A 24,619-nucleotide genomic window follows, 5' to 3' on the forward strand; every position below is an offset into this window, starting at 1 on the left:
GAGACTGAGGCAAATCAGACCCGAGGGGGTCCTGGGCTCCGTGGCCCCCTGATTTAGTGAGAAGAGCCAGACCTGACTTGGCTGACCTGTTCCAGCTCCCACCTGAGGCGGTCAGGGCTCCCCTGGCTCCTGTCCTGGGGTTTCTACATTCACCACCACTCCAACTGGGCCTAGGACTCCTGGTGAGAGACTGGAGATGAGAATGCTGGTGGGCAGAAATCGCTGCTGATGAGACATGAGGGTGTCCTGTTTGATGTACACCATGCAAGACAAGCTACCACTTCTCGAGTTTCTCTCTCCATCTCCTTTTTTTTGTTTGTTTGTTTTTTGGCTTGGGCTCCTGTAATTCCTCCTGTTTATTCGTATTTACACCGCTGTAGTGGCCGGACACGAGACTGATCCCTCCTTATTCCTTCTGCCCGTGGCTTGTAGGCCCACGTTGCTGCAGGGTTGGGTCTGTGGGTGGCAGAACCTTCTTGACCCACTTGGGGACCTCCTAAAGTGTTGGTGTGGGTTTTTTTTCTGAAGGCTTCAGCAGTTTGACACTGGGCAAGTCAGCTCGAGGTGAAGGCAAAGCTACTGCGTGGAGCTCCCGCGGGCTCCGCCTGCTTCTGGCTCCTGTTGCGAAGCAGAAAAGGTGGTCTTGTCTTTGGTGGGAGTTGAGTGACCCACCACTACCTCCCCGTGGCTCTGAGGCTGGCTGTGTCCAATGCCCCCGAGGCTGGGTGGCCACGGGCAGGGACCGGGCGAGCGCGCCTCGGCTCTCGCTCCCGCTCTGAGCACAGCGCGAGGGCAGCTCTGAAAAGGGCCCTTGTGGGGCTGCTGTCCCACAGGTCACCCCGAGGGGCGAGGGAACCTCCCACCTCCACCCCCACCGAGGTGTGGGCATGGCACTGCCGTCACCCTCGGGGCCTCATGCCCGGCACATCCCAGCCCCCTGCGCGGCTGCCCATGGGGTGCGCGTGAATGGCCTGGGGGTTCTTCTCTCCTCCTTCTTCTCCCTCTTCTCCTTCTTTCTTCCTTTCTTTTTTTTTTTTTTTTTTTTTTTTTTTTTTGTTTTGTTTTCCCCTTACAAAAAAAAAAAAAACGCTGCTGCTGTTTTTTTGACTCTTAGCAGTGGAGGATCTTCATGAAAGCCTTGCGAAACTCGACGTTGAAGGTGGTGTAGATAATCGGGTTGACAGCGCTGTTGACGTAGCCCAGCCATGTAAAGGCGCTGTACATGGCCGGGGGGATGCTGCAATCGCAGTGCATGTTCAGGATGTGGGTGATGAAGAAGGGGAGCCAGCAGATGATGAAAACACCTGGGAGGGAGAAAGGAGAGAGGCACGCTGTGACTGCTGAAAGCTGGACTGATTTTTGAGGCTGAGGACAGAGAGGTTCTTTTGGGTACAAGGGAAAAATACTTCCCGAGGAACAAGCTGCTGCTTGCGGTCTGTGTTCTATCCAGGTACTACAGGACCTCTCTGCTCGTGTAATTAGAGCAGATGCATCAGAAACTCTGGCCTCTGAGGGGCCAGTTCCTTACTGGGCTGTGCCCCTGCACCCAGATGTGCTTTGGGAGCCCAAACACCCCACAGAGGGGCACCTTTATGAACCTTTTGTACAGCACTGCCCGTGGCTGGGCAGGAGGGACCCTTCCCACAGGCACATCCCACATATCAAGTGAAATTATTCCTGTGGAGGGCTGGAACAGTCTGTGCTGGACATCCAGACTGGCTGCCCCAGGCCTGGGCAAGGGCTGGATTCCTGCAGGAGCACCAGGGCACTCACCAAGAACGATGGCCAGCATCTGGGTGGCCTTTTTCTCCTTCTGCTGGGACAGTTTCCTCCTGGTCACAGCCTTGAGGAAGTTCCTTGTCTTGCCGTTGGGCAGGGAGTGGATCTCGAAGACCTTGGCTGTGTGGTGTGTTTCTTTGGCATGTCCATTCTTCTCCACTCTCCCAGGGCTGTTGAGGGATGTCTGCAAGGTAGAGTTGTTACCCCTGTTAGAGGCAACTGGCACAACCAGCTGGTGGTGACCTGGTGCTGTGGGTTTGAAGGTGGTTTTCTCGGGGGGGCTGGTGCTGGACACCATCTCCATTTCCATCTCCTCCATGTGACTCTCCACCTCCTGGGCAAGAATCAAATGTCCACAACAGAAAGACAGATAAATACACAGACAGGAGCAAGGAATATTCCTTACAGAGCGAAGCTGGATGATGCTGGAGAACAGTCAATCCCTCTTCTCCCTCCCTACATGGTGCCTGGAGAAAGGGCTGTGAAATGTTTACAGATATTTTGGGTAGATGGGAGCGACAGAACTTCACTGAAGGATTCTCCTTTATTGCACAGAGAGGCTCAGAAATGAGAGAGATGCTTTCTCCACTCCCCAGAGATTTTTAGCCAGGTTTTCAGAATGCAAGTAAATAAAAATGAAACCAACAAGCAAAGCCCAACAAAGCCAATGCAGTCCAAGATTTAAGAAACAGAGAGGAGGAGGAAATCAAAGACACAAAATGTTCAAATGCCGTGGCTTTTAGAGCTGATCTTTAGGTGAGATTAGTCTGGCTTTTTGAACTCTATCCTCTTAAACCCCCTGCTTCACTCTAAGGAATGGGAAGAATATTTAAATGGTGAGACTGAATGGCAACCTTTGCTCTTAGTTTATTTTTCTCCCCCCCTGCATAGATTAACTGTGTGTCCTGAGGGGTGAGAGGGGGAAGGCTAAATGCTCTCAAAAGCTACCACTTCTCTGTAACACTCACCACTTTGCGCTTATTAACTTGGAAGCTCCCATTGGACTTCACAATAACTGTGCAGAGCTTGACGTCTTCGGGATGAGTGCATTTGTCCTAAGGGGCAAGGACCAGCTCAGAGGTTACACAGGCACACAGGGGTTGGGGAGGGAAGCTGGTAGGGGAGGCACGTGGAAATACAGACACAGGGCACGAGGCAGGAATTAATCAGTGTGAGGATGATGGAAAACTACTCTGGAGAAGCAGTGATGGGGGGTGACTACCCCTCGGGCTTTTCACCAGAGGAAGGAAACCTCAGAGATCTGCTGGTGTTTGTCTGTCCCTGTCTCCTCTCCTTGACACGGCAGTGGCCCTGAGGCAGCACAGTTTGGAGGTGGTGCCTCTGGGGCTACACATTGCCTCTGTTTGTTTTGCATGTGCTGCCAGAGCAGTGTTTTAAAGAGCTGTTTGACACCCAGCCCAGCTCAGCTGGGCTCCACTCACACATCCAGTGCTCGAGAAGCTGTTTCCCTGCAGAGGTGCCGGTACCAGTGACGTGGTTTGCACCCCAACCACACAGACCATTTCCACTGAACCCTGGGGAGACCTCGTAGCTCCTAAAGGGGGGTTACAAGGAAGCTGGAGAGGGGCTTTTCACAAGGAGTGACAGGACAAGGGGGAATGGCTTTAAACTGAAGGAGGGCAGGTTCAGATTAGATATTATGATGAAATCCTTCCCTGGGAGGGTGGGCAGGCCCTGGCACAGGCTGCCCAGAGAAGCTGTGGCTGCCCCATCCCTGGAAGTGCCCAAGGCCAGGTTGGACGGGGCTTGGAGCAACCTGGGCTAGTGGAAGGTGTCCCTGCCCATGGCAGGAGTGGAATGAGATGAACTTTAAGGTCCCTTCCAACCCAAACCCAGCAGAGCCACAGGAGATGCCCTCTGGTTAATGCAGCAGCTCCCAGAGCAGATCTGCTGCTGGAACATCCCCTGGCATCCAGGGAGGCCTGTGAAGCAGCTGGGAACCCGGAGTGTGCAGCTGGCACTCCAGCCTGGCACAGGACACAGCATCCACCTCTGCGACCCAGCATTTCACCCGCTCCAGCCAGGGACACGTGGGGACAGGAGGAGGGCTCTGGGGAGTGGAGCAGGGAGGGAAAGGCTGTGTGGAGTGCTGAGAGCAGGGCCCAGGGGCAGTTTTACCTTGAGAGGGGCCTGCGTGTCCGAGTCCAGGACGTGGCTGCTGCGCTTGGTGTTGACGCGCTTCCTGCGGCGCCGCAGCACGAGGTAGATCTGCACATAGACCAGCAGGGTGACGATGAAGGGCACGTAGAAGGACACGATGGAGGAGTACACCACGAAGGCAGGGTTGGCAATGATGCACTCGTTGGCATCTGGAACACAGAGGGGTTCAGCATCGCTCTCGCTGCTGCTCGGAGGTGGTTCCCGCCTTCCCCTGCCACTGAACCTCTGCTGGGTCCAACCCAGGCTTCCCAGGAAGCTAATGGCTGAACTGCCAGTCCTTTCTCCTCCTGCCTCCGTGAAGGTTTTTGTCCCATGGGTTTCCTTTTTTTTGCATGTTTTAATATGAGAGGGATTTTGAATTTGTAAGTGGACAGATGTTAAGGTAATGCTGGCTGGTGTTGTGCAAACTTCCACATAACCTCAGTTCTGGTGAGTCTAAAACACTAGACTGGAAGAGCACGAGGTGAGTCAGAGCCAGGAGCAGCTGACAGATGGGATGACGCTGGCAGAAAACACCTTAAACAGGGCTGGATACACCCCAATACACCTCAAACCTGACCCCCATGTCCCCTCCTGACTGGCAGCAGCGGGCTGCCTGGGGACCCAGGAACGCCAGGAAGGCACCAGCAGCCATCTGCAGGTGGCAAAGCACTCACCTGTGTTGTTGAGGCCGAAGAGGAGCGGGCAGGAGATGGCAAAGGAGAGCACCCAGACCACGGCAATCATGACGGTGACCCTGCGCTTGGAGCTGTAGCGGGTGTTGTAGAGCATGGGCATGGCCACTGCTGTGTACCTGGGGGGGGAACACACACACCCAGCCTGCTGTCAGCCTGCCAGCACTGCCAAACTGGTAGTGCCACCCAGCTCCTGTGGCTGACAGCCTGCTCCAGTTGGGGGGTGTAGGGCAGGCCAGATTTCCCACGCCATGGGGTGCCTGCAGTCCCTGGGCTCAGCCCAGCCCAGCATTTTCCTTCCACTCTGAGCTGCTGCCTTCCCCCTGATGCCTGTTCCATCATTCCAGAATATAAACAGAAGGACCAAACCCATGTAAACATACACAGGGAATTTAATTCACGTTCTCAAGATCGGTGTTTCTGTGTCTTCTGACAGAATCCCTGCTCAGAGCCCACGGAGATCCCCTAAATTGCTCAAGACATCACCACCACTCACTCTCCCCACTTTCAAGCCTCTGAGTCACAGGTAAAATTAGCCCATGTAAAGGTGGCTGTGACTTTGCTCCCCTGGGTTCTGACACGACTTGTTGGCAGGGAGCCCTCACCTGTCTATGCTGATGGCACAGAGGTTGAGGATGCTGGCAGTGCACATCATGACATCCAGGGTCACAAAGATATCACAGTGGATCCGACTGAACCTCCACTCACCAACCACCTGCAGAGAGAGAGGGGGGTGGGTACAGAACTCCCTGGGGCTGAGCTGTTGAGAGGGTCCAAAGAGAGAGCTCTGCACAAAGATAGAGGTGCTTGTGGGTGGCTGGAGCTCTGCTGGCTCAAAGGAGGTTCTCTGCTCCATCCAAACCCTTCCTCAGGACATTCCCCCAAGGGCTGGTGGGATTTCATCCTCCCCAGCTCCATCCTGTCGCTCTGTATTGGTCTGGGCAGCCCAAAGGGCAAACACAACCCTGGGCTCGTGCTCCAGTGCCATCAGGGAGTTCAAGGCTCCTGGAAGTCAGAGGGAACGAGGCAGGGCTTAAACAGGTCTGTGGAGCATTTCAAAGCACCAGCATCAGCAGTAGACAAGCAGGAGCTTTCCCTCCTTCCTCAGTGTAAGATCAGGGTAGACATTCCTCGCCTTTATATTTATTTATTTATTTATTTATTTATTTATTTTGGTGAACAAACTGAATTTAATTCAGAGTGAAAATTCTTTAACACTCTACATGATGTGCTAAAGACAAAGGACTAATGATAACGCTTCCAGTCACCAGTAGCCTTTTTCTCCTCACTTCTCCTGCTATTGAAACTGAACTTTGCCAATTAAGTTTAATGGCAATTATTCGGACTGCTGTGTTTGACATGTGATGAAAAAAGTATATTTCCCTCTAATAAAAATAGAGTCCTACTGCATTTGAAAATAGAATGAATAAGATATCTATTCTTCAGTTATTTCTGCTCTGATATACATAACCATAGGCAGCATAAAGAAGGGAGAATGACTGCATTGAAGCCTGAGTGACAGATGAATACTCAGTGATTAAAAAAGCACTTAAGAGACAGTTACATCAGTAACTTTGATGAGAATTTGCCCAAAGGCAAAGGTTTCCAGCCAGATATAAACCTCTGCGAGATCAGATTCTCTTGGTGCTCTCATTTATGGAGGAGAGACCTCAGAAGTCTGGAGGTAGAAGATCTGTTTGCATCAGGGCTGTTTTTTGGGGGGAGTTTTTTAAGTATTTCATTTTTATATTGGTTTTTGCCTGAGTTTGCGACACAAAGCCTGGGAAAAATTGTCCTGCTTGGTAGAACAGGGCAGCTGTGATTCCTGACCAACCCCCTGTGCAGGTTAGCCCAGAAAGGGGAAAGGATTTTGCATCATTTATGGCTTATTAAATGAAGAGTGTGTGAGAGATTCTTCTAGCTGGGCCTGAGAGGGCAGGAGCTCCTTACAGCATAAACCTCTGCTGAAAATGGGCTGTGGCAACAGAGGAGCAGAATGGAAGGGCAGAACCAGTCCCAGAGGCACTGACTGCACTCACGACCAGCCTGTGGTCATGTTAATAAGCTTTAGCAGATGCATGATGCTTTACATTTTTTAAGTGCCAGGAAAACAATAATTAACTCGAGTGATAATTAGCATTGTGCTTTCCCGACAGCCTATGTCATGGCAGTGGGTTTGTTTTGCTCTGCGTTAGTACTTAATGGGCTCATTGACAGTGCCTTCTTCCCCTGCTCTGCTCTCTGTGTTATCATTTTCCCTCAGAAACAAGTGCCTGAAAATTAACTGTAAACTCAACCTAGTGTTGTACCAAACCTGTGTGCCAAATGCAGCAGGGTGAAAAGCAGCTCACTTGGGATTTTCTCTGATATATATCTTGACATAAAAGCTCTGGATTTACCCTCCACTTCTACAGCTCCCTTCTCATCCCTGCATGCCCTCCAGAAACGGGGGTTTGATTGCTAATTTTTAGATTTTTTTGATTGCTGGGCTCGCTGATCCTCGTGGGTCCCTTCCAGCTCAGCACATCTGAAGTGGTTCCAGCGGGACACCTGCGGTGTAGCTGCACATTCATCCTTGTGTAGGTTTGAGGGAACAAAATTGGGGGCCTTTCACCCTTGACCCCTCTGTTTAAAGGCCACATTTACCACAGAATCAACCAGGTTGACCTAACACCACCTTGCCTACTAGAACATGGCACTGAGTGCCACATCCAGTCTCAAACACCTCCAGGGACGGCGGCTCTGCCCATTCCAGTGTCTGATCCCTCTCCCTGGAAAGGATTTCCTCCAGGTGTGCAACCAAAACCTCCCCAGCGCAGTTGGATGGCAATTCATCCCTCTGAGCAGCAGTGGAGTCTGGAGCCTGCCACCTGCTTTCACATCCATCTCCAGGGGAAACCTGGAGAGGGGCAGCACTCAGGGAACCCAGGAGGTCCCACACCAGCCCATTTCCAGACCCTCCCCTCCTGGCACAGCAGAGGAGCCCCCCAGCCTCCTACCTCCAGATAGACCACCCAGGGCATGACCAGGGTGGCCAGCAGCAGGTCTGCCACGGCCAGGCTGACGATCAGGTAGTTGGTGGTGGTCTGCAGGGCGCGCTCCCTGGACACGGCCATGCACACCAGCACGTTGCCGAAGACGATGACGAAGATGAGCAGGGTGAGCAGCATGGCATAGTAGTTGTACTGGGGCTTCTGCTCAGCGTGGGATGCGTTCAGGGCCTTGCTCCAGTTCCTGTCAGCGACGTCACCCTCGTACCAGGAGAGGTTTAGGGGATCCATGGGGGTCAGAGTGCCAGGCTCCGGCTCCGCCCTGGCACAGAGAGGTTGGAAGGACAGGCAAGAGGTCAGCACGTGAAATAAAAATGGAACCACAGGAATGGATCCCTGGGTGAAATGTGTGACTGGAGGTGTGATCAAGACCCAGATGGGAGGCTGAGCTGATGCAGGCAGGGATTCCAGGGGATAGTTTCTATGTCCAGCTCATCCCCCAGGTTTCTGAGGCTGTGGGTCCAATCCCTGTATGGGCCACTCAAGAGCTGGATTTGGAGATCCCTGTGGGTCCCTCCCAGCTCAGAATGTTCTATGATTTTTGAGGTGTCAGTCACTCTGTGTTACAGCCCATCCAGGCATGGATGCCTGGGATTCTTGCCCTGGCTCCCCTGCCATTCCCTGCTCCTTTCTAGGTGTGCACAGCTCAGGGCAGATGTGCCATGGCCCACTTTGTTTATTTTCCATGTGCTTCATGGGGCTCTGTGCTGTGCTGCTTTTTGATTTCCCTTTGCTTTTCCTTTTTTCTTATTTTTTTTTTCCCCCTCCAGCAGTGAAATAAATAAATTTTAAACCCCAAGACCCAAATAGTGACAATAATGGAAGTTGACAGCAGCAGTTTTACAGTCAGGGCTGGGCTGGGCTGCCTCTGCCACATCAGCACCAACAAAGAGTAAAAGCAGGAGCTGTTCAAAAGGAACTACAGATATTGGCCCCTTTGGTTTGGGGGTTCTGGTTTGAGAGGTCCTGAAGGGACCTTCTTCCCTTCAAGAAGGGAGGGTCCCTGGGAGAAGGAGGGAACAGGATGAGACAACACAGACTCAGTTTGCACCAGGGGAGGTTCAGATTGGATATCAGGAAAAGTTTGCTCACAGGGAGGGCTGTGAAGCACTGGCACAGCTGCCCAGGGCAGAGGTGCAGTCACCACCCCTGGAAGTGTTCAGAAAACGTGTGGATGTGGCACTGAAGGCCGTGGTTTGGTGGTGACCATGGGCTGACAACTGGACTTGATGATCTTGGGGGTCTTTTCCAACCTAAATGGTTCTGTGACCTCGTTCCCTGCTCAGCACTCCCCAGGATAAAGCATTCCACGTTTCCCAAGCTGCATCTCCATAGAGACCACTCTGACTGGAAAATGTGGCCGTGTTCTCAGCCACCCCAAAACCAGGCCATTTAATCTCCTTCACAAAAGACAAAGTGAATTCGATTTATTAAAACCACGTAAGTGATCAAAATAGCAAAACATTTGCAAATATCAAATTCACCTGGGAACAATGGTTTCTTTATGTTTCACTGAGCTCTTGTGTGCTTTTCTCATTCAGAGAACAATTTGGATAATAATCCTTGGAAATTTGTTGCATATGGGTCCTTAATAGCTGATAATTCAAAAAGTGTCTGTCTGACAGTGCTATCAGCGGCACTTGATAGCTCTACAAATGTCTTCTTAGGAGCTGTCAAAGTGTCAGAAATTAATTAAATGTTAGCTTCTGTGACTCAGAGTGAAGGGGAAAAATCAATGCTAAATACAGCAACAGTTTTTTCTCTTCTCCTGTTGCCCTTTGATAATGCAAAACTATCTCGAGGAGGCAGAAACATGCAGAAAATGCAGGATGGGGGGGGGGGATAAAAAGCAGGAAGATGGAAAAGTATCTTTAAAGTATGAGAGGAGTGGAATGGATTGATGTGTGCAGGACCAGCCCCCTGGGCCTCTCCTGGCTCCTTCTGAGCTCTGACTGAAGGTCTCAAACCAGAATTGTTCTCCATGGAGGAAAGGCCAGAGACAAGGGGGAGGGAACAGCAGTTCCAGCCCCTTTTTCAGGCTGGTACAACTCAGTGCTGGAGTTGGAGGAACCATTTACATTTACACTGCACAAATGAAAAATTTTGTTGTCTCTATTTTCAGGGAAAAAAAAAAAGTTTTAATTTGGGGAAATGAAACAGAAAATAATTCCCAAATACTTTGCATGAAATAGGGAAACTAAACCACCAAGACCTAAAAACTGAAAACGTGTGACCATGCAATTAAAGGCTGTGTCCAGCACACATCCTCATGGTACAAACTACAATTACATGGGCAACTCTGTTAATTCCTAACTTTTGAGAGCTTGAGTTTTCAGCCCCAAAAATAATCTTATTTTCTCCAGGACTGGCATCATTTGGGAGCATTTTGGTGGCCATTAGACTGTCTGGTGAGTCTCTCAGTCCTGCTTAAAGGAGCACTTTACATTTTAGTGCTGACAGTTCCTCAACAGAGAAGAAAGAAGCACTTAAAGAACCAGCTAGAAAAGCAAGTGCTTTTCCCTGTGTTTGCCCAGGTGTCTGCATTTCCTGGGGGGGCAGAGGGAAGGGGTCACAGAGACAGGGAAAAGGTGCAAAGAGCCCTGGCTCTGTCCTGGCTGGGGTTCCCTGTCCCTGAGTGTCCCTTCCAGCCGAGCCCCGGGATGGGGACGAGGGCAGGGGCTGAAATGGAGCCGATCCCCCCGTGAATTAAACTGCAGCAAAGCCACTCTAATTCCCACCCCGAGTCCACGCAGAGTTTTAGCGTGGCTGAGCTAATCCAGATATGGATTTGCTGAGAGGCCAAGGGCAGGACAGAGCAGCAAGGTCACAGCCTCGTGGCAGCTGCCAGGAAGGCAGCAGCATCCCCACCCTGCACCCCCAGAGCATCCCTGCTGCTCCCCCTCCTCCCCCGGGACCAGGAGTGTGCTGATCCCTCAGCACCCTCCCTCAGGGGCTCTGTTGGAGCACAGCTTTCCAGCAGCTGGGGGGAATCTGCTGTCTGGCTGCTGGAAATCACGGGAGAAGGGAGCCAGGATGGAGGCTGGGAGCGCAGAGCCAGAGGTTCTCCCTCCTGTGCTGTCAGCTCCCTGTTCTCCTCAGAGAGCAAACTGGAAAATGTTTGTTTGCAGCGCTGGTGTTTCTCCCTGGCTCCTCCTGAGCGATCATCTGATTGCATTTGTGGCAAACAAGCACGAGATCCCCCCTGGCAGACGTGGGATGTTCACAACTGGCAGCCACAAACCCCGTTTGTCTCCCTGGCAAAGATCTGAGGCACGAAACGTTTGTTCAAGCAGCAGAGTTTGCTCTCCCATGCAGGGACAGGGAAGTGGAGGGAGAACAGCTCCAGCAGAAACTCATACCCACAGCTCAGCTGTGTGTGAACAGCAGCCTGGCTGTGCTCTGCTCTTGGTTCTGTGCCTGGCCAGAGATGCCCTGATTCAGTCTTTTTTTTTTTCTCTCTCAGAAATAGCAAAGGTGTCGCACTCCTTTGGGTTTTTACTCTGCTTGCAAACACCCTCAGGCGTGAAATACTCCCAGGCCTGATCCTGAGCGAGTGTCACACCCTGTGACTCGTGTCACTGCAGCATCTGCTTTCTGTTTGGGAGGGATTTGTGGCCTTTCAGAGCTAATCTGGCCCTGGCTGCCAAAACACGCAGTCAGCTTTTGCCTCTGCGTGAAACAGTACGGAATTCCCTCAGGTTTTGCCCCAGCCATAACAAATTTAACATGAAATCTGGAGCTCAGGGTGAATTTCCATGGCCCAAGCTTTCCTGTGGGCTGCAGACACAGTCACACTGCTTGGCTTGGGGCTGAACTTGATGTGCACCAACAGGGGAGCAGCAGCAAAAGCCACCAGTGCCAGCATCCCAATGGCAGAGCTTCCACAGCAGCCTCAGAACGGACTCCTCCTCCCTTTCCCCAGGGATTTTGCCTGCAGTTCTTGCCAGATCCATATTTCCTGATGCCAGAGGCACCCACCAGTTCCTGAGTCCTGCCCAGGACTGTGTGAGAAGGCTGCTCAGGGACAGATTTTCTCCAAAGGCTTCTCTGTTTCACAGAAATCAATGTCTGAGTGAAATGTGCACAGCACAGCGCTGTCATTTTCCTCTGAAATTTTGGAATCAATGGGCCATAGGAAAGCTGTCAAACTGACATCCCTTCTGTCCTGAAGATGCTTCTTGATGCTGTTTACTGGGCTCCTCTGAGAATGCAACTGAGATGTTCCAATTGAGGGAAATAACATCTTTTGGAGTGGGGAGGAGGTGGAAGGGAAGGAGAAGGGGGAAGTGTGTTTGAGGAGCTGTTTTGTATCCCTGTGCAGGAGTTTTGTGCGAAGAAAAGCACCTCCTGGTGTAGTTTCACTGCTTTTTTTTTTTTTTTGCATGTAAGCCCAGAACTGCTAATCCAGGCTGTGAATTGCTGGTCATGGTTCTCTGGAGAGCAGGGAAGGTGTTTAACAACCAGCAGGGAGTGAGAATCCTTTCCCATCCAGGTCTGCACAGGGCACAGTGTCTGCACACACTGAGGAGGAGGAGGAAAGGTCAGGAATTAGGGAAATGTGTAAATTCTGCCTTGACCTGGTGAAAAATCCCATCCACCTGCCCTGGCCTCCGACTCTCCAGGAGCAGCTGATCCAGAACTCACCCAGCAGAGTCCTGGTGGCTTTAAATAAACCTGCCTCCCCCAGGCACTGAGTTGTACATGCAAATGGAGCAGGGCTGTGACAGCCATGACTGACGAGGGCCTGGCAGTAATTACACCTGAGGCAGCTCTGAGCTCTGACTGTGTCTGTCAGGAGGCACAACTGGCACAACCTGGCTCTCCACGCTCCTGGGGTTCTGTTAGTGGTACATCTCTAGTGGATTACAGCAGCAGGGGGTTTGGCCACCTCTGCACCCAGAGGGACAGAATTAGAGACAAAAGTCCTGACAACACTGAGTTTTTTGGGAGGGTTGAATTCTCATGTCAACACTGTGCAATTTCGTGTCCAATCCAACAGCTCTGCCCATCAGCTCCTTCCAAAAGCCTCTTAAAGAGCTTCCTCCTCTCCTGCCTTCCTCCTGGCTCCCATCCTCCAGATCCTTTGCTAATCCAAAGCGATATGAACCACAGTTTATTGCTCACTTCTGATTCAGAAGCATTCCTGCATTTCCCTGGCTTTTGCATAACACCTCATTGGATCCCCTGATGGGGAGTGTTCTCATGTCCCCCCAGAGCGTGCTGTCAAGCACCTGATCCCAGCATTTCCTCCTGCTCATGCTCAGCAGAGCTGTTAGCACGGGCTCTGTGGATAATACACCCCTGCCACCCCTCTGAGTCACCCACTTGAACCGCTCTTGCTGATGCCACAATATTTTCTGCTCAATAATCGCCTCGTTCAGAGCGCTCTGCACCAATTCTGGGCTGGGATTCACCCCATCCCCGAGCAGCAGCACAGGGGCAGGGGGTGCAGGGACGCTCAGCAGCCTGAGCTCCTGTCTCTGGGAGGCACAGGGGGTTCCCTTGCTGTGGGAAGGGGTGACACAGGACCCTGTCACTGCCCTGTGACCCCAGAACTGCGAGGCCAAGCCCTGCTTTTAACCCAGATGCTCTGAGGCTTTTGACCTCAAGATTTCTCAGTTCCCCACCTGTGCTGTTGGTGCTTCTATCAGAAATTACTTGGAATTCTCCAATTTTAACGTTTTCTCGTTCCAGTATGTCCAACAGTCAAAACCAGAAAGTTTGGCAAGGCAAGGTTGTGGTGGGTTGGTTTATTGTTGTTTCATTTGTTTGGTTGGTTGTTTCATAAATGAGCTTTTCAGGCTCTATCAGGATATCAAACCTGTTAAAACACCTCATGCCAGAATGAGAAAAAAACCCTTAAAAATAAATAATACTTCGCTGTGGACTCCCCATCCCTGGAAGTGTCCAAGGCCAGGTTGGAGCTACTTGGTCTGTGGAAGGGTCACTGTCAGAGACAGCTCTTCTGCCCAGAAGATATTGGTTCTTATTAAAGATTGCATTACTACAGACCCAACATCCTATCCTGCACAAAAGCCATTTTTTTTCCTTAATTCTTTTATCTGTATCCTAATGCCAAATCTCCATGACTAGATCTGAGCCTCTGATTAATCCAATAAATTCCCAGCTTCGTGAGTGCTGGTGATCTGTATTCCCTCAGAATTTGTTCTGTGTTTGAGATCATCCACCAGTGTCTGCAAAGAACCTTTAATCAGTCCTAGAGATAATTTATGATTTTTGAGGAACTGAAAACGGTGACTCTCTTCATTTCCCCTCCCCCTCAGTTATGTACAGAACTGGCTGAAATCTGAGCAAAATGTTTACTTGCAAGTACTGGTTAAAATGTGACAAATGTTGAAGGAATTTTTTTTTTTTTTTTAGTATTTGGTTTCATCTGTTTAATGTTCACTGTGCGTTTCAGTTCTTGGCATTTGAGGAGTGCAACAATTTAATTGTAGAAATAGATTGTGTTAATTCCTGAGTTGAATGAACCTTTTTTTCCCCCCTCCATTGAGGCTTCCCATGTTTATGCAGCACCTAGTACAAGGATACTTTAGCTCTGAGTCCTTCAGCCACACTTTATTAAAAGTAAATAATAATAATTCAGATTGAAGTGCTCAAATATTTGCCCTCCCCTTCTGCCATCCAGCACTCACTGAACATCTGCTCTTTTCACTGCCACTCCTATCCCTGAGCTTGTTTGCAAAAATGTTTGCCACAAGAGGTGAGTTCCAGAGGAGGGTTCTCTTCCCCCCTTTCCCTCCCCCCTCTTTCCCCCTGATTTGTGGGAGTTTGCCCCAACCCTCCCATGGCTGATATTTGCCACAAAGTCCTCTTGAAGAGCTGTGTCAATCAGCACAGCACTCACGTGATGCCCCTTGCTCCCAGTGCCACTTCCCTGCCTTGAAAGCTTCAGGAAAGCATTAAAGGAATTAAATGAATTACTGCCCTGTCCCTGGAGGCGAGGGGATGAGCCCCAGGCTGCAGGCACACAGGAGGCTCCCTGCTCCTCAAATTTCAGATCCTAACGATCTTTAATCGTTTAATCCCCGACCTAAATCAGCTCAACCACTCAGCCTAAATCCTGGCTTCCAACACCCACCTCTGCCATCTCTGCAGGCAGAATGTGAGCTGTGGAAGGCATCTCCAGCTCTGGACCTGTCCCTTTGCATCTCCTCCCCCAGACTGGGTGCTCAGCCACGCAGGAATGGTGCTGGATCAGCAGCTTCTGGAGAGCAGCATCTGCTCTTGTGGGCACAGAGCTGGAAAGGACTTGGAGAGTCCCTGCTCTGCCCCGTGGCCATTCCAAGACAAGTGTCTGCCTGAACTCCTTGCTCTGACCTTCTTGAGTGGCTTCCAGACGCACAGAATGGTCCATTACCTTTTCCATCTGCAATATGGGATTGCTTCCTGGTTTGTCTTTCCATTCCCATGCTGCTCCATCATCATGGTCCCCTCTCTGTTCCATCTCCCCACCCATGGAGCCCCCCAGGCTGCTGGAACCCCCGACAGGACCCGTTTTCTGCTGTCAGTGACGTTCCAGAGGCTGGAATGGACGTCCCCCCGTGGTGCTGGTGCTGTGACTCCTGGCTCACCCCCCCTTTTCCCTGGGGAAGGGAAGGCAGTCACTCCCCTTGGAACATCCAGCAGGGAGGCAGGCTCGGAAGGAGCCAGGCATCTCTTCCCCCCAGCCTTTTGTCTGAGCTCATGAGAGATGCAAAGTGACACGGAGTGTCAGCTGGGATCAGAGAACCCCCCGCGCTGCCCTGCCCGACTCACCCGCACATCCCTCCCCGGGATCACGGCAGTCAAGTGTTCCCTCGTGCTCCTGCCCCAGAGATCCAGCTCCTGTGCTCCCAGCACTCCCACGGCTCCCCAGCCCTGCCCTGATGTGCCCCTCATGGGGACAGAGGAGAGGAGGAGGAGCTGACCTTCCTCCAGCCGGTGTTTGAGGTGTTTGAGGGCAGCACTGGCAAGTGGCTAAAGAACTGAGGGTTCTTACTTGCTTTTATAAGTGGAAGCTCCTCAGCTTTCTATACTGGCCACCTGGTTCTGGTTGTTCCTCTTGGAACCCTTCACCAGCTGAGAGATTTCAGGGTTTTATCCTGGTTTCCTCAAGGGAGATGCTCGTGTGGTTACCCTGTGGTTCTGTCTGTGCATTCAGGGGTATATTTTCCTCTGCCTGGCCTTTGGAAGTGTTTGGCTGGTGCCAATCAAACTTCCTAAGGCCAGAGGGGTCTTAAACTACATTTTAAGTCCTCCCCATGTCCAATGAAATCATGATGGTGTGAGGGTTTCACTTCCACCTCGTTCCCCAGGAGATTTCCTGGCTGTTTTGCCCGTCCCTGAGCTAAGATATCAGAAAAGGGGCTTAAGGTTTTATCTGTCCTGCTTGTTTTCACCAGGCAGAAGGCACTGAGCTGAACTTCTCCCACAGGCCTTCATTAAAATTCCCTCATTAGCATTCTGAAGTCTAAGTACAGCCCATGTGTGGATCACAGCCCAAGAACAGCCAGGACTCCCAGGTCTCCAGCCTGGTGCCAGATTGATGGATTTGGGCTGGTTCTGCCCAAAGAACCGAGCACTTCCCAGCCCAGAGTCATTGCCAGGGCTCCAGAAAGCCATGAATATTCCCCCCTGTTGGGCAGGCACCAGATTCTCTTTCAGATGAAGCAAGGAGCACTAATGTTTTTAATTAGGGAGCGCTGTGGAAGTTAAGGCAGGGCTGAACCCAGAGCTGTCTTCAGGGGCTGTTTAATTCATCAGCAACATAAATCAGGGGGAGCAGGAGACTGAAAGCAAACTGTGCAGGATCTGAACACGGGGTGCCTGACTTGCTAAAGGTGAAACAAGCCCTGAAGTCCAAGAAAAACCTCCAGCAGGCACAGATAATAATAATAAACACTCTCTTTTACGTGCTCATCCCACAGACACAGGTCCCCTCCTCGACCTGTGCTTCTCTCCAGGAAAAAGAAGCCAAATCACTGTGTGTAAGAGATGTGATTTGTTCTGCAATCATGGCCTGCTGTTGCTGCCTGTACCTTTGATTTTTCACTCACAGCAGAAATCAGACACACTGTTAGTGGTCACTGTGTTGTCACATCTGACACATTAAGGTCTTGCAGTAATATCTTTGTGGGAACACTGAATGCTGATGGACACATCCAAGTTATTGAACCATCTCCTGCACAGATTTAGTAATTGCTTTGCTTTATTGTTTCTTTGCCTGTTATTTTTTTTTATCATTCTTTTTTGTGTTTACTTTCTCTACAATGTCTCTTACCCTAAGGTTTGGTGGGGGTGATTGTGAGGCCTCCTGAACCAGAAATTCAACGATAAACTGAACTGCAAAATGCAGCCCCAAAGAATCTTAACTTTAATATTATCCCTTCCTGTCATTTGCTCTTGGAGTTGTAATTTCCTAATTGATTCTTCCTTCACACTGAGAGAAGAAAAAAAAATAAAAATCTCCAGATAAATAAAAATAACACTTGGAAAGGACAACAAAGGCAACTGCGAAGAACTAGACATCAGATGTAGACAAACATCCTCCTACATAATGAATAATTGCACGTGGATTTCTCCTTTCATTAGCAAAACACCTTCCAAAGGAAGTGCACGTCTGTACTCTGGAAGGAATATTTGGACTCTGCCAGTGGTGTGGAACGAGGGGATGGTAAAATGCCAGGGACAGAAACGATCTCCTGTCTGGGAGCATTAACCTCTGTCAGCAGCTCTGGACCCAGAGTGTTTGCAGCTGAGCAAAATGTGTTAGCAGAGAAATCATTGAATTTGTGTTGGGTGAGGGGGGGGAGAAGGAAAGAAAATGGGTGAGAAAAGCAGCTGCTTTCTGGAAAATACTGATGTGCTTCGGCTGTCAGCGGGAACAGCTCTGGAGTTTTCAGCCAGCCCTGGTTCTTCCAGCCCTGCAGGACCCACACTGGGACTGGGGGGATCAGAATAAGGCATTTTAAGGGTGTTGCCTCCCCTCAGCAAAGTTGCTCTCTGTGCACCCTTTCCTTTGCACCACGGACAGTAAAAATGGCCCAAATTCCTCAGATCTCTCTCAAAAGTTGTTTGTGCCCCCTGAAGCTGCCTTTGGGATTCCCAGAGTGACACCATGTCCTGCAGAGCACTTATTGATCCCTCCGCATGCCTTTAACACAGACCATGGGCACAGTGCCACAGACTCTTCCAGCACAGGGAGAATGCCAGGGGCCAGGACAGCTCATCCTGGCAGGGGCCAGTCCTGCATCACAACCAGCTGGAGACACCTGCTTCACAAATGAAACTAAACCAATCACAAGGATATTTAGGACTCTAAATGGGGATCCTGATGTTGACTTTTTGAGTCCCCAGTTAGTAAGATAATGAAAGCCCCTCTAATTCTTACAGTCAGAAAGTGCAAATAAGGAGCTTACACATGCCCAGACCATTCAGTCATGGTGGGATAGAGCATTCCTGGAGTAGTTATTATAACTACTGTTTTAGTAGTCACAACCACGTTTTTAGAGTGCCCAGAACCTCCTGGGGGTGAGGGATGACTCATGTACCGGGACATGGGTGATTCTTTCTGTTCAATAATATATTTATGCGAGGGGGAGAAGGATGGGTGTTGTTTCTATTTTTAACGCTTTTTAAATTCATAAATTGTAGCTTTTCAAACATGAGTGACTAAAATTCACCTCCTAAACCTGAGTGTAAATGTCTCAAGGCCACCAGGCTGCCTGGAGGTGCCCTGTCCCCTCTGAACTGGGCTCCCAGAGGTGCTCTTGCCTGGCCTGGCCACCAGAGAAAACAGATTCAAAGGCTGGGAATCCAACTCCAGACCTCAGTAATCCCACAGGGAACCACATTTTTTTGTTGACTGTCACACAAATATGCACAGTATGAAATGTGCAGGCACAGAGGTGCCAGGGGTCAGGCAGGGCCTGCTGGATCCAACAGGATCCTAATTTGCTGAAGCTCCTGATTGCCTGAGACATCAAAATAGGATTCCGTTTAGCCAAGTAATTTGCAAGGTGCAGTGTTTTAGGTAATAGCTCTAAGTTGTCTGATACAGTGTCTCAGCTGCAGCATTCAGGGGAGATGATTGAAAAACCTGAGCTGCTGGTGAAGAGTTCATTTCTCTCTAAAGCTGCAGATTGCACAGAGCATCCTCAATAGTGTTGATTTTGCTGATCCATCCCCAGCCTTAGCAGTTGGCAACCTGAAGCAGGGAGCAAAATCAAATATATATGGCACTTATCAACTAGTAAGTGTTTGCAGATCCTGGGACATCTCAGGCGGGAACAGCTGAGGGTACAGAGCCTGAAATTCGGGATAAACGATGGAACACGGAGAGGAAGGAGCCACAAATGCAAGTGAATGTGCAGCACAATGGCAGAGATTTCCCTGAGTTCAGCAGGACTGCCTTGCCCTGTGATTAGCTCTCCCCAGCAGCAGCACAGTGTTTATTTAGCTCCACTAGAAACGTGAAGTGTGGACATCACTGAGCTCATCCAGGCCAACCTGCAGGGCTCAGTGTTGTGTTGCATTATTGCCAGATTTATTGCTCCTCGCAGTCTCTCTTTCTCCAGCTCCACAGAACACATAAGGCTGCATTTACATTTTCTGAATGGACTAATCATGGCTCTCTGCTTTGATAAAGAAAGTGCAGCCTCCCACATAACCACATGGAAACCAACAGGGAAGAGTAAACCAGAAATAAACCCATCCTAGGGGGGTGAGAGAAAAATACCCACCAGGATAATTGGGAGGGATGTACAGAGAAGCAGCAACTGAACACACAGTCACATCTTAAAAAGAAAATAAATTATAAAGCTAAAAATACCCAGGTGAAGGACAGCAAGAGAAAACATGATTGAAGTGGAACAATTGGTAGAGGAGTTAATAGTTATTAGCAATCATTTCAGATTGAATATAGGTTGGTTTTGTAACAGCACAAGGGATGATGCATCTGACAGGACTTAAACAATTGCCTCCCCCTTTCCCAGAGAGCCTCTTTAGCAGTGCCCTGGCACAAACTGATCGATCTCTGCTCCAATCTCAGGAGCTGGCCAAAGCAAACAGAGCTCCTGAAAGTTTTTATTTGATAAATACAGTGAAGTTTGATCCCAGGCAAACATTCCAAAACCTTTCCTCCCTGTATTCCAGACCTTAACACATTTTAACATCAATCCCACTGTATTTTCTTCTCCTGTAGCCTTTAAAAAATAACCCTGAGGGGTCAGGCAAAGATCCACCAGTCTGGTGCCTTTTATCCAGCGGTGCCCAAAAGCCACTGCCTGGGCAAGAGTCTAAAAATGGAGCAATAGATATGATATTTCTGCAAATAATCTCCCACCATCCAACTGTTCACTGTGCCAGGGTGCTTTCTATGCCTTTATTAACCATCACTGGAATTCTCTCCCTCAGAATTGAAACTCCCTACTATCTCCTTGAACCTGGGTCACTTGGGGAGCATTTTGCCTCCAGCCATCCTTCTGTGGCCAGAAGCTTTCCAGCTGAATGTGGACACTCTGCCTGTGCTGTGTCTGCTGGCACTGGGATCTCAGCCCTGCAGAGCCAGGACTTGGGGCTCAGGGGCTCCTTCCACGGCTTCTTTCACACGGTGGAAACAAGTGACCAAAGTTTTCCAAGTGATGTGGAATTCTGCTTTCTTCTGGAGGAAGCTTGACTTTTGTTTCCATCCAAACACTCCCTGCAGTTCCAGAGGCAGCCTCAGAGAACAATTCCACTGAGCAGGCTCCCCAGGGCAGTGGGCACAGCCCCAAGGCTGCCAGAGCTCCAGGAGGGTTTGGACAAGGCTCTCAGGGACAGGGTGGCATTGTTGGGGTGTCCTGTGCCAAGCTAAGGGTTGGACTGGATGATCCTCGTGAGTCCCTTCCATCTCAGGATATTCTGTGATTCTGTAAGCTTGATTTTGAATTCTGAAGTTTTAGTGAAACAGAGAAAAGGAGGGTGGAGATTTGCTGATTTAACACAGAGGATGGATTTTAGGAGAAGAACACCCAGGCAATCATACTTTCAGTGCTGAGCCTGTGTCATTGAGGGGGAACAGCTTAGTCACAGGTCCTCACTGCTCTGTGCAGACCCTGCAGCCAGGCTGCAGAACAGGGCTGTTCTGTTCCAGAATTTCCCAGCAGGTTTGTAACCTGTGCTACCCCTGCCCAGGGCCTGGAGCCTTTGCTGATGGTGGCACAGCCCGAGGGAGGATGGGGGGAACACACTGAACCAGCAATGAAGTGCCATTAGAGGAGAAGCTGAGTATTTCTGCCAGGCAGGTGTCTCCCACTCCAGCCAAGCTGGAGGAGATTGGAGTGCAATCTGTGAGCCCCTGCACACAGGCAGGGCTGCAGAGTGAGTGCATGTCCAGCTGTGCCTCCCCTCTGAGAGCAGGGCACGCAGAAATCACCCCGGCCAGGCGGGCTGGGCTGGTGGAACCAGCGGGAGCAGTGGCAGGGTGGGCAGGAGGGAGGGGCACTGTGTGACCACTGCTCTCCCCCAAACCCAGAGTGTGAGAGTGGCACAGAAGCAAAATGTCAGCGGGAGGAGCTGTCTGGGTGTGGGTACAACCCACAGTGCACCCCACACTGGGTGTCCCCAGCCTGCTGAGGGGTCACACTGCTGCTCTCCAAAGCCAGGAGATTTGAAGCCTGCTCTTCTCTCCCCAGCATTATTTCCCTGTCATGCCATGCACTCTTCCATGCAAGGAAAAGATAACCAGGTGGTTATCACACAAATCCAAGTGCTTTTACAAAAACTCTGCTCAGCAGTAAAAGAGGAAAGGTTTGGGTGTCACAGAATTTCTGCAGCACGGAAGGGAAGTTCAACGGGAGGAAAATAGCAAGTGCAGCGCTCTGGACACTTATCTGATGGAGCCAGAAGTGTTGTCAAGAGAGTTCTTTTTTCTAGATTGCTACAAGCAATTAATGGACTTTTACTTCAAGAGAGATAAAAACCCACAGTCACAGGGTTGTGAGTCCCCAATACCACCGTGTGTTCAAAGAACAATTCCATGGAACACGGAGCACGTAGGAAACCCAACCCACGGTGAATTGTAACCCATTTGACCAGTTTTATTACAGTCTTGAGGCTGGTTATTTATAAAACAACCCAGTTATTTTTCTTCTTTCGTGTGAGCCCTACTTGAAGAACAGTGATTCGTGTTCCTCAGGAATGAATTCCCTGAGAATTAACCAGTGAGGATGTGTTACCTGTGTAGAGACAACCCACAGACAACAACCTGGACCAAAAATACTCCAGCCACCCTGGTGCCTGCTTCCCTGCCCTAAAGCCCCACTTTTCACTGCTTTCAAAAAGCTGGGTAAAACTTAGAGCTGGAGGGCAGTGTAAAAAAAATCTTAATGTACAAACAGGAAGGGTTCAGACATCCCTCATGCCATAAAGGTGGTTGTAAGCCTTGCACAAAGTCTGCTTGCAACATTCAGAGCAGTGTTTCTGAAAGGGTTCCTCCCAGGGCTTCTCCAGGAAAAGGGGACAGATCTCCCCCCCTTCACCAGGAGAGGCTGTTCAGGGGTGGTACTCAGAAGGAAATTTGAAGGAACACGAGTTTTGCTTTACCATGTGTAAAAAACTGAATGTTGTACAAGAAAAAGGAGTGTTTTCCCTCAAACAATTTGCCTGAACAGTCTTGTTCCCTGGGGAAGTGGAATGTACCTACATTATATCCTCTCTACACGTCCTCCTCCTACAGCTCTCCCTGTCACTCTCCTTCCATTGTGTCTGTGTGAGAGCAGTGTTAAGCATCAAACTTCTAAAAATGAACCCAGCTTCTTAGCAACTCTAAATGCCTCTTTAGCATACAATAACAGCTGTTTGTTGACTTGCACTGAGTGGTTTAGATGAAGAAATAAGGCAGCCCGACTTTGTCAATTTGAAAACTCGTTTTCACCTATTCTGTTGGAGAAGAGAACAGCTTAATGGGTCTTTTGCTACAAAGACAAATATTTTCCTTTTTCTCCTGTCTTTCTTTACATCTCTAGGCAGTGGTGATCACAGCAGCCACTACTCTCTGTATTCCCTTATTCACAACATTTGCACTTCTGGAGGAAAAGCATCATCAGGTTATCTCTTACCTTCAAGCCATACGAATCCCTCGAGCAGAGGTGCGAGCACTTTGTGCCAAATAAATCCAAAACACCACAACTCTCCACCGTGGCTTTTCCCAAGCTCTCCAGGGCCTTCCAGCAGACTTTTTGGTGTTCGGCGTTCGCCCACGAGCAGAGGAGCAAAAAGAGAATCACCTGCCTGATCCCGGCCCGCCGGCGCTGGAGCAGGTGGAACTTGTGTAACCCCAGGCTGAGCTGGCGAGTGCTGGAACTTCAGGAGCTCGGGAGCCGGCTCAGCTTCCCGGGAAGAGGCGATCTCGGCAGGGAATCGCTGTCCACCTCGCTCAGCGCATCGCCGGCTGGAGCGGCAGCGGCTCCGTCTCCATCTCCATCTCCCGGAGCGCAGACCTGGCTGAGCCGGCGCTCAGAGCCGCCCCTTCCTCCCGCGGCGCGATCCCAACAACCTGTTCCCACTCCGGCTCCCTCGGCTGCCCGCGGGCTGCGAAATTCCCGCAGCGCTTCCCTCTCTGCCTCGCCTGATGCTGGGAGGGAGGGAGTTGGGAGGGGAGGGGGCCAAGTTTCCTCCCCCGGATCCCTCCGGCTCCCGCGGGCGGGGACGGGCGGCTCCAGCGCCGGGGACGCGGGACCGGCTCCAGCAGCGGCAGCGGGACGGGGCCGGGAGGGAGGAGGGGGCTCCGAGGGGCTCCGGGGACAGGAGGGAGAGGCTCCCAGCCCGAGGGACCCGCGGGGGGAACGAGCCCTTCCCCTCCCGGCCGCCCTGCCCTGCCCTGCGCACGCACTGCCAGGTGAGCCCGGGGATGCTCCTATCCGGATGCTCCTCCCGGGATGCTCTGCCGGGATGCTCCTCCCGGGATGCTCCTCCCGGGATGCTCTGCCGGGATGCTCCTCCCGGGATGCTCTGCCGGGATGCTCTCCCGGGATGCTCCTCCCGGGATGCTCCTCCCGGGTTGCTCTGCCGGGATGCTCCTCCCGGGATGCTCTGCCAGGGATGCGCTACACGGTCCTGGAACGCCGGGCACCCTCTGAGCTCCAAGATCGCCGCTGCCTCTGCGCAGCCGGAGGGTTTCACGGGGAAAACGTGGAGTGACCCACGGTTAAGGCAGGAAAGCAGGAATTTCTGAGGCAGCTGTGTGTAGCTGTTGTTCCCAGTGTCAGCAGCTCGCACACCTCCTGTGCAGAGGAACAGGGAGGCGCATCACTCACCTGCATCCTTCCCCGGCACCGAGTCCCAGCACGTCCCGGGGATTTGCTGAGCACCCGGGCTGAGAGCTCAGCGGGGCTCCGTGTTTAAACACTCGGTAATGGGAAAGAGATTCTCTTTGCAATTCAAATACCGAGAGAAACCATTTCCTCAAAGCGTAGCTGCTGCTGCAATATTTTAATATCTTCTTAGAGTTTAATATCCTTGAGATTGCCTCACTCTCAAAGCATTAGCAGTCCATAATTTGAAGGGCTTCCTAAGAAAGATTTTTTTCTTTTTCTCCCCCCGAAATGGCTTGATATCTTTTCTGAATGTGTTTCTCATCTTACCAAATAGCCCTAGACAAATAGAAAACAGGAAGAAACCCAACTCTGTGGTTAGGTTTTAAAGAAATTCAATTTCTGCAGAATTTTCTTCAAAGGAGTGCATCTCAAATGCTGCTTTCAGCCTTTCCTGACAGTGAAACCCCAAACTCCTGACCCCTTTGGGGTGTTGCATACCCAAATTGTTGTGTGTACACACACTGTCCTTTCTGAGTCATCTTCAGTGCTAAAGTCAAACTGAATTCTCCTGAACTTTCCAAGTGTTATTGCAATAATTTCCTTTTTTTTTTTAATCCAATTAATGTTCCACTGTGAG

The 24,619-nt window shown here is 50.7% G+C and overlaps 1 protein-coding gene across 2 annotated transcripts; it reads right to left on the bottom strand.

The window, feature by feature from the left end:
- Positions 1–1,082: 1,082 nt before the first annotated feature.
- DRD2 (dopamine receptor D2) lies at positions 1,083–22,863 on the bottom strand. Of its 2 annotated transcripts, XM_050322929.1 has the most exons (8): positions 22,786–22,863; positions 7,634–7,946; positions 5,240–5,349; positions 4,617–4,753; positions 3,919–4,109; positions 2,748–2,834; positions 1,774–2,113; positions 1,083–1,304 (listed from the first exon to the last, which is right to left on the bottom strand). In XM_050322929.1, the coding sequence occupies exons 2-8, from the start codon at positions 7,913–7,915 to the stop codon at positions 1,111–1,113; spliced, it is 1,341 nt and encodes a 446-aa protein (XP_050178886.1). In that variant the 5' UTR covers positions 7,916–7,946; positions 22,786–22,863; the 3' UTR covers positions 1,083–1,110. The 2 variants fall into 2 exon arrangements, with proteins under 2 accessions (XP_050178886.1, XP_050178887.1); XM_050322930.1 differs by lacking the exon at positions 2,748–2,834 and having other exon boundaries at positions 1,111–1,304; positions 1,774–1,963.
- Positions 22,864–24,619: the final 1,756 nt, after the last annotated feature.

This window comes from Myiozetetes cayanensis, unplaced genomic scaffold (genome assembly GCF_022539395.1).
Source record: "Myiozetetes cayanensis isolate MyiCay16 unplaced genomic scaffold, myiCay2020 scf29, whole genome shotgun sequence".
NCBI lineage: Eukaryota > Metazoa > Chordata > Aves > Passeriformes > Tyrannidae > Myiozetetes > Myiozetetes cayanensis.